Consider the following 20,722-nt stretch of genomic DNA (forward strand, 5'->3'; position numbering starts at 1 on the left):
TAAAGTCTCTCTTAAAGATTTTTTTTCTTATTTATTTGACAGAGACACAGTGAGACAGGGGGAGTGGGAGAGGGAGAAGCAGGCTTCCTGCAGAGCAGGGAGCCCAGTGCAGGCCTTGATCCCAGGACCCTGGGATCATGACCTGAGCCGAAGGCAGACACTTAACGACTGAACCACCCAGGCACCCCGACAGACTCTTTAATAAGGGGGTAGAAGAGATTTCAGTTAGAATGTGGAATTTAAGATTTCAAAGAAGGTGTGGTATTAGGAAGTTAAAGAGTTCTGTTTTGTAGCACATGGAAGTCGCTGCTGAGAGAGTAAGATAGCGTTCCGTTAGAATAGAGGAGATGACATATATTACATGGTTTTTCCCTAGAATGAATTCAGTTATACGAAGTCACAAGAGTAATGACCGCTGGAGGCACAGAGTGGGTGGGAGGGACGTAGGCGAGTGTGACAGATCTTGGTGGTGATGGGAATATTCTGGACTTTGCCTGGATCAGTGTCCCTGTCCTGCCTGTGATACTGTAATGCATGGTTTTGCAAGATTGGGGAAAAATGAATAAAAGGTATAAAGGGAATTTTCTATTTTGTATATAGTATCTTATGAATGCATATCAATCTATAGTTATCTCAGAATAAAAAGTTTCATTTAATAAAAAATTTTAATATATAACTATATGCATGTATACTTAAATACATAGAAATTAGGATTATAGGCATATTTTGCACTTCAAATCCTCATCACATTTCATTTTAAGAAATCACCCTTTAATCTAGAATTTCCCTATGTCTAGAAGTAGTTATGCTTTTTAAATTTGAGGTGCCTAACAGTGCCCCAGCAGAAGGAGAAAAACCACCATGAGTTCGGGTCCTATGCAGTCTCGGGCAGGTGATCTGGGGCCTTTGCGCAGCTCGCAGGCCCCAAGGGAGGGCAGTCGGTTTGCTCCGGAACCTGACCGTGCTCTACTGTTTACTTTAGGAGTTGCTTTTGAGCAGGGGAAGATCCTCCCGACTCCTGAAACGGTTCCTTTCAGACTCACCAGAGATATTGTGGACGGGATGGGCATTACTGGTGTTGAAGGAGTCTTTAGAAGGTAAGTGTCTAAAACAGATGGTATTTCATGTCAGCATTATTCAGATTATCGATTTCCATAGATTCTAGGGTTCACTGCTAAGTCACCTTCCTTCCTCAGGCCATCTGGGACTTCACCCCGCATCCCATACAGAGCTGTCCTTCCTTGCCCGCTCTGGAAGCAGCTTGCCTCCACCATTCATGCCTCTGTCAGCTGCTCAGAGCTCCTCAGGCGCCCACTGCTGGGCAGATAAGCTCTGCTCCAGGAGCATATGCTGGCTCAGTTCCTGCTGAAAGCACTTCGTAGGTCCCTGTCTTTTCCCAGGATTGGTCCATGTGCTCAGCTTTTACTAGAGTAGATTCTAGTCATGTGAACTAACAGTGGTCAGTGACCGAAAGCCATGTTTCATAGTAGTACTGTGTGTAATTTTAAAGCTTAGCTTACATTCACATAAATCATTACATTCCTTTCAAAAACATTTACTGAAAACCCAGTCTGCCTAATGTCGTGCTCTTTGATATTAATTTGGGAATCATTAACAAGAACAGTGTCGGCCCAGTATACACGAATAACAAGGATGAAGAGATGTTGGAAACACTGGTGTGTAACAAAATCCATTTTTGTAATGTGTTTGTAGATGCTGCGAGAAAACCATGGAGGTCATGAGAAGCTCTCAGGAAACCCTGCTGACCATAGTGGAGGTAAAGTAAAAGGAAATCTTGAATATTTTAAATCTTTTAAAAATTTTTAACTTACTGGGGCACCTGGGTGGCTCAGTGGGTTGAGCCTCTGCCTTTGGCTTAGGTCATGATCTCGGGGTCCTGGGATCGAGCCCCGCATCGGGCTCTCTGCTCAGCAGGGAGCCTGCTTCCCCCTCACTAGGCCTACTTGTGATCTCTCTTTCCATCATATAAAAAAAAATTTTTTTAAAGATTTTATTTATTTAACTTATTTATTTGAGAAAGAGAGAGCAAGCACAAGCAGGGAGGAGGGCCAGAGGGAGATGGAGAAGCAGGCTCCCCACTGAGCAGGGAGCCTAATGCGAGGCTCCTTCCCAGGACCCCAGGATCACAGCCCGAGCTGAAGGGGGCTGCCTTACTGACTGAACTACCCAGCCACCCTGAAATCTTTATTTCTCTGCTGTTAGACTGTGTATCTTGTTAGGATGTCACTGATTTGAGGATCGGTGCTTTATGTTAATGTGGTGGGATGACGCCAGGAAGCAGGAGGGAGTGGGGTGTGCATATCAGGAAATAGTGGTTCAGAAATGCCTCCAGTCCTTCCAGGTTTTGGGGCATGTTACAGCATCGTAACTCATCTCTAGTATTTAATTCATAAACCGGGCAGGGACAGTTGTGTCTTCACTCTGTCCTGTGGCATAACTTGCTTTCAGAATGGTTTCCGTTGGGTTTTGGAGAGAAATCATTAAATTATATCGCCTTTACCCCAGCCCAGGTTCAGAATGTGTAATCACTGCCTCGTGTTGATCAGGAAGAAAGAAAAGGAAGTGATGCAGATTTCTAGTGCTTAATGGCATTAGCTCTACCCCAGAGAGAATTCTGTCCCTTAAAGCAATGACTCACCATGCTGGTGTGTGGGGCAAGAGATCAGGTGTTTCCTGCACAGGGAAACGTGGGCGGCGGAACACAGGGCTGACCTCACTTACAGTATCAGTGCTTATCCTCTAACCCCTGGTGCTCGGCGGGCTGTACTTGAGTATTACCTGCACAGCTCTTAAAAAATACTCACAAAAATACTCATTCAAAAAATACTCATTCAAACCATACTTCCAGGGGTAGGGCAGGGACATTTGTGTTTTTTGTTTTGTTTTGTTTTTGTTTTTGTTTTTGTTTTTTTTAAAGATTTTATTTATTTGACAGATCACAAGCAGGCAGAGAGGCAGACAGAGAGAGAATGAGAAGCAGGCTCCCCGCCGAGCAGAGAGCCCGATGCGGGGCTCGATCCCAGGACCCTGAGATCATGACCCGAGCCGAAGGCAGCGGCTCAACCCACTGAGCCACCCAGGCGCCCCACATTTGTGTTTTTTTAAAAGCTTTTGCTATCCACTGGGTGGAGGCCAGGGATGCTGCTAACCATCCTATCACACACAGGACAGCCCCCTGTAGTAGAAATAGTAGCCAAAAATGTTAGTAGTGCTGGCACTAAGAAACCCTGCTCTAGCTTAATCAGTCTGTAGTCCTTTATTGTTTTCATTCAGCTTCTGTTTTGATAGTAAGATTCAAATCATTTTTTGAAGTACTCTGGTTCTTACTTGAATTTAAAATTCACAAATATGACTCCTAACAGAGCCCCTAGTGTTTGAAATAATTTGTGTTGTTTCTCTACTGAAACCCAAGATGGCCATATAGGCTCCTTGTAGTACTAGAAGCCTCCATCCTTTTCATTATTTGATTAATAAAATGTACCTCCCTGTGGGTTCAAACCTAAGCCATCATCACCTTCATATAGACTGCTGCTATAAGCAGAAGACATCACACACAAACCTAACGGTAACCACAAATCAAAAACCGGTAATAGACATGCAAAAAGAAAGAAATCCAAGCATATCATTAAACTAACAACCATGAAAGAGAGACAGAAAAGGATCAGAGAAAAACTACAAAACCACCACAAAACAAGTAACAAAATGGCAATAAATATCTATTAGTAATTACTTTGAATGTGAATGGACTAAAAGCTTCAATCAAAAGTCACAGGATGACAGAATGGATAAAAAAAAAAAACAAGACCCATCTATATGCTACCTACAAGAGACTAACTGCAGACCTAAAGGCACCTGCAGATTCAAAGTGAGGGGATGAAGAACCATCTTCATGCTAATGAATGTCAAAAGAAAGGGGAAGTAGCAATATTTATATTGGACAAAATAGACTTTAAAACAATGACTGTAAAAACAGACAAAGAAGAACACGGTATAATAATAAAGGGGACAGAGGGCGCCTGGGTGGCTCAGTCAATTAAGCGTCTGCCTTCAGCTCAGGTTATGATCTCCATGTCCCAGGATTGAGCCCCATATCAGGCTCCCCGCTCCATGGGGAGTCTGCTTCTCCCTCTCCCTCTGGTTCTCCTCCTCCTCTGTGTCTCAAATAAATAAAATCTAAAAAAAATAATGATAATAATAAAGGGGACAATCCAGGATGAAGGTATACAAAATTGTAAATATTTATGCACCCAGCATGGGAGTAACCAAATACATAAGACAGTTAATAAGAAACGTAAAGGAACTAATGAATAGTAATACAATAGCAGGGGATTTTAACACCCCTCTTACATTTATGGACCAACCTTTGAAACAAGATCAACAAGGAAACAGTGGCTTTGAATGACCAGCTAGATCAGATGGACTTAACAGATATATTCAGAACATTCCACCCTAAAATAGCAGAATCCACATTATTTTCAAGTCACATGGAACATTCTCCAGAACAGATCACATATTAGGCCATAAAACAAGTCTCAACAAATTAAAAAAGAATGAGGTTATACCATGCATCTTTTCTGACCACAATGCTAAGAAACTGTAAGTCAACCACAAGAAAAAAATCTGGAAAGGCCATAAATACATGGAGATTATGTAACATGCTACTTAAACAATGAATGGGTCAACCAAAGAAATCAAAAAGTACATGAAAACACAATGGTAAAAAATCTTGTGATCAGCAAAAGCATTTCTCAGCGGAAGCTTATAGCAATACAGGCCTACCTCAAGAAGCAAGAAAAATCCCAAACAACCTAACCTGAACACCTAAAAGAGTTAGAAAACGTACAAACAAAACCCATACCAGTAGAAGGAAAGAAATAATAAAAAGTAGAGCAGAAATACATGAAATAGAAGCTTAAAAAAATAAAGATAAGTGAAACCAGGAGTCGGTTCCTTGAAAAGATCAACAAAATGGATAAACCTCTAGCAAGACTCATCAAAAGAAAAAAGAGAAAGGACTCAAAATCACAAATAAAGGAGAAATAACCCAGAAACACAATTATAAGAATATTACGAAAAACTATGCCAACAAATTAGACAACCTGGAAGAAATGGGTAAATTCCTAGAAGCACCTACCAAAACTGAAGCAGGAAGAAGTAAAAAATTTGGACTGATTACCAGCAAGAAATTGTTGGGAGTTTTTGATGACTGATTCAAATAAAACTCCAGGACCAGATGGCTTCTCAAGGGAATTCTCCCAAACATGTAAAAAAGAATTAATACCTGTTCTCGAACTATTTCAAAAAATAGGAAAGAAAGGAAAACTTCCAGAGTCCTTGTATGAGGCCAGTATCACCCTGACACCAAAACCTGATGAACATAAAAAAAAAAAAAAAAAAAAAGAGAGAGAACTACAGGCCAATATCCCAGATGAACATAGAGGCAGAAACCTTCAACAGAATATTAGCAAACTGAATCCATCCAGCATTACATTAAAAAAATCACTCACCATGTGGTCAAGTGGGATTGATTCCTGGTATGCAAGAGTAGTTCAGTATTGCAAATCAATCAAAGTGAGACGTTGATAAGAGAAAGGGTAAAAATCTTATTATAATTTCAGTAGACACAGAAAAAAGCATTTCACAGAGTATAATATCCATTCATGATGAAATCCCTCAGCAAAGTAGTTTAGAGGGAACAGACCCAACATCATAAAGGCCTGATATGAAAACCCACAGCAAACATCATCCTCAATAGGGAGAAACAGAGCTTTCCCTCTACAGTCGAACTAGACGAGGATGCCCACTCTCACCACTTGTATTCAACATAGTCCTGGAAGTCCTAGCCACAGCAGTCAGACAACAGAACGAAAAGCATCCAACTTTGTAAGGAAGAAGTAAACTTTCACTGTTTGCAGATGACAGGATACCAAAAACAGAAAACCCAAAAGATTCTACCAAAAACTAGTAGAGCTGATAAATGAATTCAGTGAAGTTGCAGAACAGAGTCAGTGTGCAGAAATCTGCAGGTGAGCAGACGTTCCACTTTGTGCTTCCACCGTTTTTGTGTTTTTTCGGTACTTCCGTAGGCTGGGGCCATGTTTCATTCTAGGCCATGTCCTGCACCAGCAGTACCAAAATCTGCCTGCTGTTTCAGCTGTTCCGGGCAACCGCCAGGGACACGAAAAACTGGGGGCAGTGACTTAAAATATATGCACTTTGTGCCAAGTTCCAGTGTTACCATGTGACGTGGCTTTAGAGTTGAGAGATCCAGACCAGATTCACCCACAAAAGGGACCTTGGGTTGGGAGGAGCCTTCAATAGAGTATACCCTTTGTTTTCGCCAGTGGAATTTAGAACTCATTGAGAGAAGAAGAAAAAGCCTTAAGAATAGAAATCCAAATGTTAGCTTTATTGCTGGTAAAATGATGGGTGAAATGGCCTAGGCCTAGGCTCGCTGCCGCCGGCCATGTGGTCAGTGGTCAGCTCCCACAGCTGACCTCTCAGTTGGCATAGCCTACCCTTGTGCAGGACCCTAGTGGTGAAAAGGGGGAGAGAAGGAAAGGACTATTTCAACTCAAAAGAGTTGAAAAGAGCTCAGGAATTCCTAGTCAGGAAACTGAAGGTCAAGGGATGTCCCCAGCCCCACTCAAGGAGGGGAATGGATTCGGAAAGGGAGAAGCATCCCAGAGCATTATGCTAGCCCAGTGTCCTCCACAAGCAAACAAAGTACCTCGTTGGGTTAAACCCCCAGTCACCTACCATTCGACCAGCCCGTGCTATTTTATCACCCTGGTTCCTCTGTCATCGGAAAGCATAGCGGTCTTCTGATACATTCTGTCCAGGTTCTCCTCTACGACCCCCTGTTTGACTGGACCATGAACCCGCTGAAGGCTCTGTATTTACAGCAGAGGCCGGAGGACGACACTGAGCTGCAGTCCACTCCCGCCGGAGAGGACCAGGAATGCAAACGCAATCTCAGGTGAGCCGTCTGTTACCAGCGAGGGCCTGCTGGCCTTCCTGTCCCCAAGGCCCGTGACCTGTCTCACCTCACCACAACCTGTATGTTTGTCCTTAGTGACACTGACCAGAGTTTCAACAAAGTAGCGGAACGCGTCCTGATGAGACTGCAAGAGAAACTGAAAGGAGTGGAGGAAGGAACGGTGCTCAGTGTCGGGGGCCAGGTGAACCTGCTCATACAGCAAGCCATGGACCCCAAAAATCTCAGCCGGCTCTTCCCAGGATGGAAAGCTTGGGTGTGAGCTAGCATATGAATTTCCTTTCCGCTCAATCTTTCCAAATTATACTGTGGCTTTCATTTTTAACCCAACCAACAGACTCTGAATAGGTCTTAATATTTAACCAAGCGAACTATTTACTGTGTTTTTAAAAAAATGTTTAATACTTGACTCAGTCACATAAAGAGGAGTTGAAAGTCTCAAGGAAAATCTCCTCTCTCAAATTTTAGAAATAAGTGGCATTCCTGCTCTACTTCTAGGCTAAGCATTTGTTTTTTCTTCTCAAGTACATGCCTGTATTGTTCAGTAAAATCCCTGATAGAGGCTTTAGCCAAAAATGGAAGCAGCTGGAGGGCGGAGCATCACTGACAGTGTTTGCTCAAATACAGAAACTGCTGGACTGAGGTAGCTTTTAATTAACACTTTTTTCAGATATTGTATATGAATGATAAATTATTTGATACTCATTTATAAAAGGAAGAAAAAAACTTTAAAATTGTAACCATCTATATTTCATGGTAAAGCCACATTAAAAATAGACAGTGTTGAAAGCAAGTTAGTACTTAAGAAATATGTCTGGATTTTCAGTTGGAAGATCACCCATTGTTACTGAATAATGAAGCTGTTACATTACAGAGAACACATTTCTAAGACATAGTATGGTTTCTCTTCTTAAAAATGTATATTGGGTCTTTTCATTCTGTTCTTTTAAACCCTTCTGTGCTTTCTCTCTGATGACTTTATATCTCTTCTAGTTTATAAATTCTCTCGTCAGCTGTGTATAATCTTTTTAGATTATTCACATGTTTCTTTTTTCAAAAATGATTTTTCATTTCAGGGTGCCTTCCTGCATGGCTCAGTTGGGTAAGCGTCTGCCTTTGGCTCAGGTCATGATCCTGGGGTCCTGGGATGGAGCCCCACATTAGGCTCCTCCCTCTCCCCCCGCTCATGGTTTCTCTCTTAAGAGAGAAATAAATTCTTCTTAAAAAATTGTTTTTCTAAGAGCCCCTACATTATATCAAATTCCTATTGTTTGTATCTGTCAAATCTTTTATTTGGTGAAATGTTTATCCATGTATTTTGTAATTTTGGAGGGTGAGCTTCAACCAAGGCTTTCTCTGTGGAAATCTTGAGTGACCTGGGTTAAGAATTCATTCCGGAGAAGTTTTCTGGAGAACTCTTCTTAAAATTATTGTTTTGCATTTCAAATTATAAACCTATCCTGGTATATCTTTTTCTTGTACACTGCCTAAATGAAGATTTGGTATGTGCAGGAAGTTTTATTACTATAGTAAATCAGGGGATTGTAATAAACAAAGTCTTTAAGAAAGCCTTGAAATCTTTGTAGATGGAATAAGAAATTACTAGTTAGATGACAATACAGGTATATGAATTTGTACCTGATTCTTGTTAGTTGATGTATGCAATTCTATAACATTAATCTTCTCATCAGCCTGGAGGTATGCCGTAAGTTTCCTGTCCTATTTCCAAATATTCTTAATAATAGTTTTGAAAAGTTGGCCAAATTTGCAGATAACAAATCTAGGAGGAATAGCTAATCACAGGTGATAGAATTAAAGATTTTGACAGGAACATGGTCTAGAAATGGATAGTTTTTTAAAGTATTAATTACTCAATGTGTTGTAAGCTAGGTGCCCCCATACCTTCTCTGTAGCATATCACGGCACGTTAGGTTATTCCAGCTTGCAGCTGGAGGAAGTGAAGTTTAGAGAAATGAGTAACTTGTCCAAGACCAGAATATAGTACACTGAAGGTACACGGGTAATAAGGAAAAGAATCTAGGCTTCACCAGTCAGTTCAGTGCGAACCAAGTACAGCAGCTACCAGATAGGCTAATACATCGTAGACCGAGAACAGTGTTGTCTGGATTCAGGGAGATCATCGCCCTGACACCTCTCTCTGCTGGTCATCCCACCGCACGGTGTCTTCTTCCAGTACACATTTAGAAAATATAGGCACTTAGAAATGCTGATGATTTAAATATTCTATAAAGGAAGTCAAAGCAGAGAGGGAAAAAGTCTGGATTTCTTATTTGCAATAGGCAGTTCTTTAAAAAAGTAAGAAAGTATACGGACTTGAAATATAGAAAAATGTGCCATTTCAAATATTTTTTTGCACTTTAATGAAATTGTATATTTTCTGTAGGTTTATTTTAGTACCATCAAATGTATTTCTTTACTACACTCTTACCAGAATCTGGTTCCACTATTCCCTGTTTTTGAATAAATAATTGTAAAAGAAAATATGTGCTAAGACTCATTTATTTGATTCGGATGTTTGAATGTTGTGAGTGTTGTGTGTGCCCGGCCCAGGCTGGTTCCCAGGAAGGCAGCAGTGAGCACGGCAGGGCAGTCGACCCTTGAAGAGTCTGCAGTTTGGGGCAGACCCGCCACTTCCAGGCATGTGTCAGCTGCGAAGCTGCCACCCACAACCAGCCCAGGGGGCTGCGTCTCAGTCTAACCTGCCTGCTGGTCTCGCTTACCTGCCCCATCACATAAAGGCAAATAGATAGATGTTCCTTGTTTGGGCCCAGAGAGTGATCTAGTTCACATTTCTAAAGTCTGAAAGATACCTTCTGGGATATGACAGATACAAAGGTCCTGATATTCTGAATGTGAAGTAAACATTACAGAATATTTATCATTTCTTAAATAAATTCAGTCCTTCAGAGTATCAGGCTCTTATTTCTGTAAAAATGAATTTTGCATAAATACCATTGAGTCAGATTTTTATAAAATTTAGATTCAGAATTTGGTGAGGAGGGAGAAAATCTTATACACTGAAAATTATTTCCTAAAAAATTCTGTAACTTGCCCATGAGGTACAGCATGCATAAGATTTCTAATGCAGCAATATGTAAAAAGGTGTACTTTGTGCACTTAGGCACAGTTCGTAATTATAAAGCAGTGTTTCTCGGGGGTGATTTTGCTTCCTGACTCCGCACCCTCACAGAAGACATTTCACAGTGTCTGAAGGGATTTTTTGCTGTCACTCCCATGGGGAGAGCATGGGACACTAACACACAGTATTGAAAGTGAAGGTCAGTGTTTCCAAACTGGCACAGAAACGTGTAGGAGAGAAATGCTCATGATTTTCCTTGGCTCTTGCCATGTGGTAAGTGTGTGTGCACCGCTTGTCTTCAAATAAAGTGTGGCTCAGCATTTTTTAACTGTGGTAAAATATGCATAACTTGACCAGCCTTGACTAGTTTCTTAAGTGTACAGCTCAGTAGTGCTAAGTGCATTCAGTGTCGTGCAGCTCGTCCCCCGTGCCCTTCCCCCTGCACAACGGAAACCGTACGACCAGTCCACAACTCCCCAGTAAACCTCCCCTGTGGGTGGCCTTGGCAACCACTGTTCTAATTTCTGTTCCTAGCTACCTCCTATGAGTAAAATCATACAATATTTGTGTTTTTGTGACTAGCTTATTTCATGAACATAATGACCTTAAGTTTCATTCATCTATGTCAGAATTTCCTTCCTTTTTCAAGACTGAATATTCCATTGTATGTATATACCATTTCTTTTACCCATTTATCCATCAATGGACACGTGGGTTGCTTTCCCTTTTGGCTATTATGAATAATGCTATGAATATGGCTGTACAAACCTCTCTTAATATACCAAAAGTGGGACTTCTGGATCCTGTGGTAATTAAATATTTTTTTGAGGAACTATCATACTACTTTCCATAGCAGCTACACCATTTTACGTGCTTATCACCAGTGTACAAGGGCTCCAATATCCACATCTTCATCAACACCTCGTTTGTTTTTGTTTTTATAGTAGCCATCCTAATGGGTATGGCTGAGTCATTCTTAGAAGTAATAGAAGTACTGTATACTTTATACAAATCCGATGAGGGCCATTGCAAGAACTAACAAGTTCTATGCAGGAATACAAGCAGAAACCCTAGCCCTAACCCAGCAGAAGTCAGGGGTTTTATTATATGCAGAGGACTCAACTACCAATTACCAGGCACATACCCTAACACCTAACTCTAACCCCTAAATTTAACTCGAACACGAACCCTTACACTCTGGAGAAGTCTCAACTGCAAAACACCAGGCACACACACCGACTCTAACCCTAGACCTGAAGACAGTGGCTTCCTGAGCGCACAATAAGAAGAGCTGAGAAGCAGCCTAGTTATCCTGGAGAAGAGCCCAAACATTTAAGTATCGGTAGTATTTCTTAAAATGGTTGGGAAGGTAGAGGTCAAAAGGACCAACTGAATATGTATTTAAAGAGTAGTTAGAGCCCCACATCCCTCCTTGCCTCAGTGGATGGCTGCTACATTTATTCTCGTGCCAGCAGAAGTCTGGGATTTTATTCTCTGGAGAGATCTCTGAAATGCAGGATACCAGGTACATAACCTAATCCCTCACCCTACTCCTAACACTAACCATAACCCTAACTCTCAGGAGAGATCTCTAAACTGCAAAATACCAGGTACATACCCTAACTCTGACCCTAGAGCTGAGAGAGTAAGTTTTATTTTTTTTAATTTTTTTTTAAAGATTTTTAAATTTATTTGTCAGGAAGAGAGAGGGAGAGAGAGCGAGCACAGGCAGACAGAATGGCAGGCAGAGGCAGAGGGAGAAGCAAACTCCCTGCGGAGCAAGGAGCCCGATGTGGGACTTGATCCCAGGACGCTGGGATCATGACCTGAGCCTAAGGCAGCCGCTTAACCAACTGAGCCACCCAGGCGTCCCGAGAAAGTAAGTTTTAGAAGCAAAATATATTCTCCAACTCAACAATTTTGAAACCAGATTCTGAGTACTGTTGTTAGCTTTGCTAGTAGATTTTAATATTAGCTTACTTGAAAACTACCCTAAATGTTCCTTGGTGGTATATACAGTGTTTGAATATTCACTGCAGACTTATAAATCTTTGTAAATAATGCTGAACTTAATATTTTTTAAAAGACTTACTTATTTTAGACAGAGTGGACAAACACGAGCGAGAGAGGGGCAGATGGAGAAGGGAGAGAGAGAATCTTAAGCAGACTCCATGCTGAGTGTGGGGCCTGATACGTGGCTCGATTTCACAACCCCGATATGACCTAAGCCGAAATCAAGAGTCAGATAATTAACGAACTGAGCCACATAGCTGCCCCTAAACTTAATATTTTTAAAAAAACTTTTTTAAGGTGTGCATGGTTATAAGAGTTGTAAATATTTTAAGAGAAAAATGGGTAATCAGTCAACTGGTTACAAATTTAAGGGTAAACCCAACATGGAAAGTGGATTTCATATGCCTCTCAAACATATTCATCACATGAAACACAATGAAAATAACCCTGATGAATCAATGCCTTCTACTTCTAAGGAAGAAGTAACACCAGTGCTACTCAAATTACCTTTATATCAAAAACTACAAAAGTTAACAAGGAAACCGAAGACCAATATCATGAACACGGGGCACAGATTAGTAAATCAATTACATCAATATGAGGGGAAAAAAAAAAAAAAAGACTGTACATCATGACCAAATCACATTATTCCAGAAATACCAGGGTGGCTTAGTATTTGAAAATCAAGGTTAATGAACTAACAAAGAAAAACCAGATGATCATGTCAATAGATGCAGAAAAAATATGTGACAAAATTCAACATTTGTGATAATTCATCAAATTAGGAACAAAAGGAACTTTTCAACTTAATAAAGGCCATCTATGGAAAACACAGCTTGTGTCACACTTAACGGTGAAAGACTAAATGTTTTCTCCCTAAGAGGAGGAACAAGGTAAGGATGCTGCTCTTACTAGTTCTGTTCAATAATGTACTGGAGTTTGTACCCATGCAGTAGAGCAAAAAAAAGAAAGAAAAGACAGTTTAAAAGGAAATACAATGATCTTCCATTTACAGATGACATGATTATCTATGTAGAAAATCCTCAAGATTCTATATATTAAAAAGTCTAGTGAGTTTAACAAGATCACATGATAAAGGTCATTATACAAAACATCAACAATATTTCTGTATACCAGTGTCAGTGTCCAGACTAGGCCCAAGATGGAGTCACTTATTCTACATCCCACATCAGCAAACCAAAACATCCCAGTTTCTATGCTCAGCAATCCCAGAAAAGGAATGCCCAGACCAACCAACTAGCATTTGCTTCCTCAGCCTAAGTTACTTAACCAAGGTCCAAGTCTTCCCTTTTCTCCATATGAAAAGTAATCCTATTTTAACCAATTAAGTGCCCAGTGTAACTTCCTTGCTCCTGCTCACCTTGGTCTATGAAATCTCTTGCTTTGTAAGAAGCTCCTTTATATTTTCTAGACTGGATGCATCCCAATTCATCAATTGCTAAATGAAAGTCAATTATATCAGGAAATAAAATATCTGTAAAACTTTCCTATACCACCAGTAATGAACAGTTTGAAAAGGAAATTAAAAAACAATAATTAAAATTTAAAAACCATTCTCAAAAACATGAAATAGCTGGGCATAATTTTAATAAAATATGTGAAGTACCTGTATGCTGAAATTTATAAAACATTAATGAGAAAACAAAGGCCTGAATATATACAGAGAGAGGTACTGTGTTCATGGATTGGGAGACTCAGTATTGTTAAGATAGCAATTCTCCCTGAATGGATACATGCATGGGATCAATGCAATCCTATCAAAATGCAAGCAAGCTTTTTTTCTCTCTTTTTTCTTTTGGAGCTTAAAATCTATGTAGAAATGCAAAGGAAATAAAAAGCGTAAACAATTTTAGAAAGGAAAACAACAAAACAAAACCTGTTGAAAGACTTAAAGCCATAGTAACAAATACAGGTGGCATTGTCATAAAGATGAGACACACAGATTAATAGAGCAGGATAAGGAATCTGGGAACAGGCCCTCGTATATGACTAAGTGATTTCTAGCAAAGTCTTCAAGGTAATTTAATTGGGAAAGGATAGTATTTACAAAACAAAACCCCCAAAACAAAAAACATATCCATATGCATCCCTCTCCCCTCCCAAATTTCAAATCTTCTCTCCCACTATATACAAAAGATTTCATAGAGGAGTCCCTAAAGCACTGGCCATAAAAGGAAAACAATGGTAATCTGGGCTTCATTAAAATGAAAACCTTTTTCTCCTTAAAAGACATTAGGAGAATGAAAACACCATCCTTGCCTGCCAAGCCAGTATCAGATAAAGGATTTGCTTTTAGAACATATCTTTTGAAACCTTTTAACCCAATAAGGAAATAAACGATCTAATTTGAAATTGGCAAGACCTTAAAAACCACCTTACCGAGAAAAACATCCGATTGGGAAATAAGCACATTAAAGACCCTCACATCTTAAGTCATTCAGGAAATGCAAAAACTAAAATCACAATGAGATGCCTTCAGTATACATGCACTAGATACTTAAATTAAAACATCTGACAACACAAAACAACAAAATATGAGTGGAACAACCCAAACTTGTTCTTTGCTGATAGAAATACAAAATGGTACAGGCACTTTAAAAAACTGATTCTTGAGTTTAACAGGAGGGAGGATGGCCAAGTAGGAGGATCTGGACTCCACTCATTCCACAGACACACCAAGGTAACAGCTGTATGTATTGCAACTAACTCTGAGAATGACCCAAGGACGGGCACAACAGGTTTATTAAAGCTAATCTGGGACAGACTGCCACACCGAAAAAGGAAGGAGTGATGGAGAAAAGGGTGGGAACCACCCCCCACCCTAAGCAATTAACAAAAAACAGGAGGGACATCACACGCAAGGACAGGTGGGGAATCAGCCCCCACACTGGGCATCCCTGGCAATGGGAACCTGCGATGAGGAAGATGAGCTCCCATGATACCTGGCTTGAAAACCAGTGGAGCTTAACTCTGGTAAGTTTAAAAATCAGTGGATCTCAACTTCAGAAGTTTTAAATATCAGCAGGCTTCACGGTGGGAGAGTGTGAGGGCAACAAGGAACAGTCCTTACCCTTAAAGAGCCAACATCTAATTAACTCTGCCCAAGACACAGCACAGCAGCAGCAATTTGAAAAGTGCCTAAGACATACATGAAGGAGAACATGTGCCAAAGGGGCAGGGATCTGTAGACTTCTCCAGGAACAAAAATGCTTATGGGTGTCATTCTAATCTCCTTCCCCAGCCTAGGTAGCCAGAAGCTTGTAGGCGCCAACACTAACATTCTCTACCTGGCTTACAAAGTATGCCCTGCCTCTGTGCGTCCCCCTGCAGACCTACCCCACCCTGTCTACGCAGAGCAGCTTTGGCTCCACCACACCCTGCAGGCAGCCATGGCCGGGACCAGCATCACTCCAAAGTGACCCCTGCCTTGGACAGTAAAGCAGATAACCACACAGACCAGTGTGCCCCCTGTTACAGCAGCCTGGCTCCTTGGCCGGGTGTGAAGGGAGCAAGCCCTGACCCCCAGTGCACCTGCAGCTGTGACAGAGGCAAACTGCAGACAGCCGGCTGACTGCTGGCTCCACACAGCAGTGAACCTCTGGTGATCACAGGTGGGCCTCCCAACAACACTGGAAGCAAATGCTGCCCGGTGTACCCACAGCAGGCAAAGTGGGTCATGGCAGCAGGCTGGGCTAAAGGCAACTGTGCTTCAGCCATAATGGGAAGGTGCATGCGGCCCACACAGGGGACACCGCTGAAGCACCTAATCCTGGTGACTCTAGGAGATTATACTTTAATGCACCACAAAACCTCTTCTACACAAGGTCACCCCCTCCAAGATCAGAGGACACACCTGACGTAGAAACAAATACAGAGTCAGAAAAAATGAGGAGACAGAGAAATAGGTCCCAAATGAAAAAACAAGTCAGAATATCAGTAAAGCAGCTCAATGAAACAGAGAGAAGCAATATCTCTGATAAAGAATTCAAAGTACTGGTCACACAGATATTTGTTGGACTTGAGAAAAGAGTGAATGAGCTGAAGAATTTTTAACAGAAATGAAAGATACACTAGAGGGAATTAATAGTAGATTAGAGGATGCAGAAGAATAGATCAGCAATCTGGAAGACAAGAGAAAGGAAAGAAAACAAGCTGAGCAGCAAAAGAAAAAGGAATAATAAAAAAAGAGACTAGGTTAGGGGAATTCTGGACATCATCAGGCATAATAACATTCACATTATAGGGATCCCAGAAGGAGAAATGAGAGAAGGGGACAAAAAGTTATTTGAAGAGATAATAGCTGAAAACTTTCCTAATAATTAGTGGAAGGAAACAGACATCCAAATCCAGGAGGCACAGAAAGCCCCGAAAACAACCCAAGGAGGTCCACACCAGGACACATAATAATTAAAATGGAATAAAATAATGATAAAGAGAGACTCTTGAAAGCAGCAAGAGAAAAAGAGAACAATTATCTACAAGAGAAATCCCAAAAGGCTCGCTGCTGATGCTTCAGCAGACACTCCGCAGGCCAGAAGCAAGTGGCATGATGTATTTGCAGTGCTGAAAGGAAAAGAACCTACAACCACGAAAACCCTAAGGTTATCCTTCAGAACCAAAGGAGAAATAATGCGTTTCCCCCAAAAAGCAAAGTAAAAATAAGTTCATCACATTAAACTACCCTTATAAGAAATGTTAATAAGAATTCTCTACATGAAAAGCAAAGGCTGTAACTAGAAGAAAATTATGAAAGGGAAAATGTTAGGGGGACAAGAATGTGGGGAAGCAGGAGGAGGTGCCTTTTCAACCTGTACCCTAAAGTGAGCTGACTACCTACCAAAGAACTCCGATCACCCATGAAATCAGCCTGAGATCAGAATTATACACGTCTGGATCGCTACAGGGGCAGAAGACACCAGTGGGTAGGTAAAGCGGAGTGGGAACTGCGGCGACTGATATCGGAAGATAAACTAAAGGGGGAGGGAGCCACCAGACGCGACCGGTTGGAAAGGAATACCCCAATAAGAGCGAGAGTGCCCTGCGTCTGGGGACCAGCATTAACTTGGAGACTGGTTGAAAGCGCTCCAAAAGAGCAAAGGATTGCGGGGGGGGGGGGGGGGGGCGGGATTGTGGGGTGGCTAGCGACAGGGGCTTAAGTCCCCGTCCCAGGACAGCCTCCCCTGGCGCTGAGCCAGAGAGAGTGCTGCGGGAGAAACCAGGTCTTGGTCCCTGAGCCGTCAGCTCGCCCGAGAATGCGTGGGGTCCAGCTCCTGTGAGGGGCTTGGAGGAACGCCAGAGGGCAGAACAAGCGGGCCCTGCTACAGAGCCTGAGATGCGCACGCCCCTCATGCTCCCCTGAGAGAGGTGCGTGCAAGCTGGGTGCTCTTAGACCCAGAGGCACCAGGTACTCCCAGCCCGGGCCAGCAGCAAAATCTCAGTGTGCAACTGCTGCTTGGAAACTCTCTGGTGATCTGGAGCTCCCAGACAGCCCTGGATGCCGTGGTTTTGGGTACAAGCAGAAGATCCTGCATCCCCAGGGACCGCGACTCGGAACCTGCTCTGCCAGCGGCCAAGGGGACATTTATATGGGCTCTGCTACACCCACAGAAGAACAGACTGAGGCTTCTCTCTGAGAGAGAGGTCAGGGTGCAGTTTGCTTTCCTCTAAACCTACAAAAACCATCAAAAATGGTCAAGGTGAGAGGGGGAGGAAAAAAAAAAAAGTGAAAAAAACCTCCAGAGAACAAAAGCCTGAAAAAACGGGTTTCCTCAGAGCCCACCCCCTTGAGGGAGACGGGAGGACTTAACTCTGGGAACACCATTGACTGAAAACCCACTTGGCAGGCCCCTCCCCCAGAAAACCAACCAGGAAAGAAAAAACAAAACAAAAAAAAGACTACAAGAGAACCACCAACACTACTTCATAGGGCAACTCTTATTTTTAATTTGTTCCCACTATTCTGGCTCTTTTTTTTATATATAGATAATTTTTTGACCTATTTACCATCACAGCGAGCTGTCCAGTACATCAAATTCCATAATAATCTTCTAACCTGAACTTTTTGATGCATACACCTGTGTTTCTCTTTTGCATTTCTATTTTTTTGAATTTTTTAAAAATTTTAGTTTAGTCTAGTTTATTCCTTTTTTATTTTTATTTTCTAATATTCATATAGAGTTAAACTTAAAAGTAATCCCCTTTCCCCAATCAATACTACCCCTATAGGTAAACCAATTTTGAATCCCCCTTTATCCTAGGAAAGTTGAGTCCTTTAACAAAGATATCAAGACACATCCAGGAAGGATCAAAACAACGCTCCTCGCCCACACTGAGAATTTATAACCACGCTCCCATCTTTTTCTTCCACCACTGTTTCTGTGTTTTTGTGTTTGTCCTGATAGTATATAAATCTTACACTTGGGGTTCTTTTCGACGAGGTTCTTCCTTTATTTGCATATATATATATATTTTCTCTTGTATATACTTTTATCAGTCTTTTTGTTTGTCTGTTTTTGTTTGTATACCTCATAAATCTTACCTTGGGGCCCATTTGGGCTGAACCTTCTCTTTCATCTTCCCTTTCTTTCCTGTCTCTCTCTTTTTTTTCCTTTTTCTTTTCTTTTTTCTCTCATTTGGGTGGGGAATCCTGATTGCTCAGAAGTGTTCCTGGGTGTACCCTGACTGCACTATGGTCGATACATCCAGCTACATCTTACAGAAGAAAAATACAAAGGATGGACCTTCCGCAACAGAGCTAATGGCTATCAACATAGACAATATGTCAGAAAGAGAATTCAGGCTAACAATTATCCAGGCAATAGCTAGGTTGGAGAAAGCCATGGATGACCAAACGGAATTGATTAGGGCCGAGCTGAAAGTGACCAGACAGGATGTTCACAATGTTAGGGCAGAGCTAAAAACTACCAAGGCTGAGGTTCACAATGCTCTCAATGAGTTCCAATCTAATCTAAATTCTCTCAAAGCTAGGGTAACTGAGACAGAAAAAGAATTAGTGATCTGGAGGACAAACAGAGAGAAAGGATCAAGAGGAAGCCTGGAACAAATAGCTTAGAAACCACAAAAACAGAATCAGGGAAATAAATGATGCCATGAAACGTTCCAACGTCAGAATTATTGGAATCCCTGAAGGGGAGGAGAAAGAAAGAAGTCTAGAAGATATAGTGGAACAAGTTCTTCATGAAAATTTTCCCAATCTCGCGAATGGAACCAGCGTTCATGTACTAGAGGCTGAACGGTCTCCACCCAAGATTATAGATTCCAGAAAAACATCAAGACACCTGATAGTCAAATTGAGGAATCATAATTGTAGGTATAATCTCTTGAAAGCTTCTACGACAAAGAGGCTCCTTACTTACAGAGGAAAGCCCATCAGAATAACGTCAGACCTGTCCACAGAGACCCGGCAAGCCAGAAAGGGCTGGCAAGATATACTCAGGGCATTAAATGAGAAGACATGCAGCCAAGAATACTTTATCCAGCAAGACTGACATTCAAAATGGATGGAGAGATAAAGAGTTTCCAAGACCGGCAAGGCTTAAAAGACTATGCAACCACCAAGCCAACACTGCAGGAAATATTAAGAGGGGTTCTATAAAAGAGGGAAAATCCTAAGAATAGCATTGAACAGAAATATAGAGACAATCTACAGAAAGAAAGACTTCAAAGGTAACACGATGTCAATAAAAATGTATCTATCAATAATCACTCTCAATGTGAATGGCCTAAATGCACCCATAAAATGGCACAGGGTTGCAGATTGGATAAAACGATAGGACCCATCCATATGTTGTCTACAAGAGACCCATTTTGAACCTAAAGATACACCCAGATTGAAAGTGAAGGGATGGAGAAGAATCTTTCATGTCAATGGACCTCAAAAGAAGGCTGGGGTAGCGATTCTCATATCAGATAAATTAGATTTTAAACTAAAGACTTTAGTCAGAGAAACAGAAGGACACTACATAATCCTTAAAGGGACTCTCCATCAAGATGATTTAACAATTGTAAATATCTATGCCCCCAATATGGGAGCAGCCAATTACATAAGAAAACTGTTAATCAAGATAAAGAGTCATATTGATATGAATACATTAATAGTAGGAGATCTTAACACAACTCTCTCAGAAATAGACAGATCATCGAAGCAGAAAATCAATAAAGAAACAAGAGCATTGAATGACACATTGGACCAGATAGACCTCATAGATATATACAGAACATTCCACCCTAAAACGACAGAATACTCATTCTTCTCAAGTGCACACGGAACCTTCTCCAGAATAGACCACATACTGGGTCAGAAATCAGGACTCAACCGATACCAAAAGACTGAGATTATTCCCTGCATATTCTCAGATCACAGTGCTTTGAAACTGGAGCTCAATCACAAGGAAAAGTTCAGAAGGAACTCAAACACCTGGAAGCTAAAGACCACCTTGCTTAAGAATGCTTGGATCAACCAGGAGATCAAAGAAGAACTGAAACAATTCATGGAAACCAGTGAGAATGAAGACACTTTGGAACAAAATTTATGGGATACAGCAATGTCG

At 41.3% G+C, this 20,722-nt stretch overlaps 1 protein-coding gene across 1 annotated transcript in view; it reads left to right on the forward strand.

Annotated features, from left to right (window-relative positions):
• ATM (ATM serine/threonine kinase) overlaps window positions 1-9,520 on the forward strand; it is a 122,912-nt gene extending 113,392 nt beyond the window's left edge. The window contains exons 62-65 of the mRNA XM_059179712.1: window positions 983-1,097; window positions 1,714-1,777; window positions 6,864-7,000; window positions 7,097-9,520. Of these exons, the coding sequence (XP_059035695.1) occupies window positions 983-1,097; window positions 1,714-1,777; window positions 6,864-7,000; window positions 7,097-7,280 (500 nt within the window). The 3' untranslated portion in view covers window positions 7,281-9,520. The remainder of the gene's footprint in view (window positions 1-982; window positions 1,098-1,713; window positions 1,778-6,863; window positions 7,001-7,096) is intronic.
• Window positions 9,521-20,722: the final 11,202 nt, after the last annotated feature.

Source organism: Mustela lutreola, chromosome 1 (genome assembly GCF_030435805.1).
Source record: "Mustela lutreola isolate mMusLut2 chromosome 1, mMusLut2.pri, whole genome shotgun sequence".
NCBI classification, from domain to species: Eukaryota; Metazoa; Chordata; class Mammalia; order Carnivora; family Mustelidae; genus Mustela; species Mustela lutreola.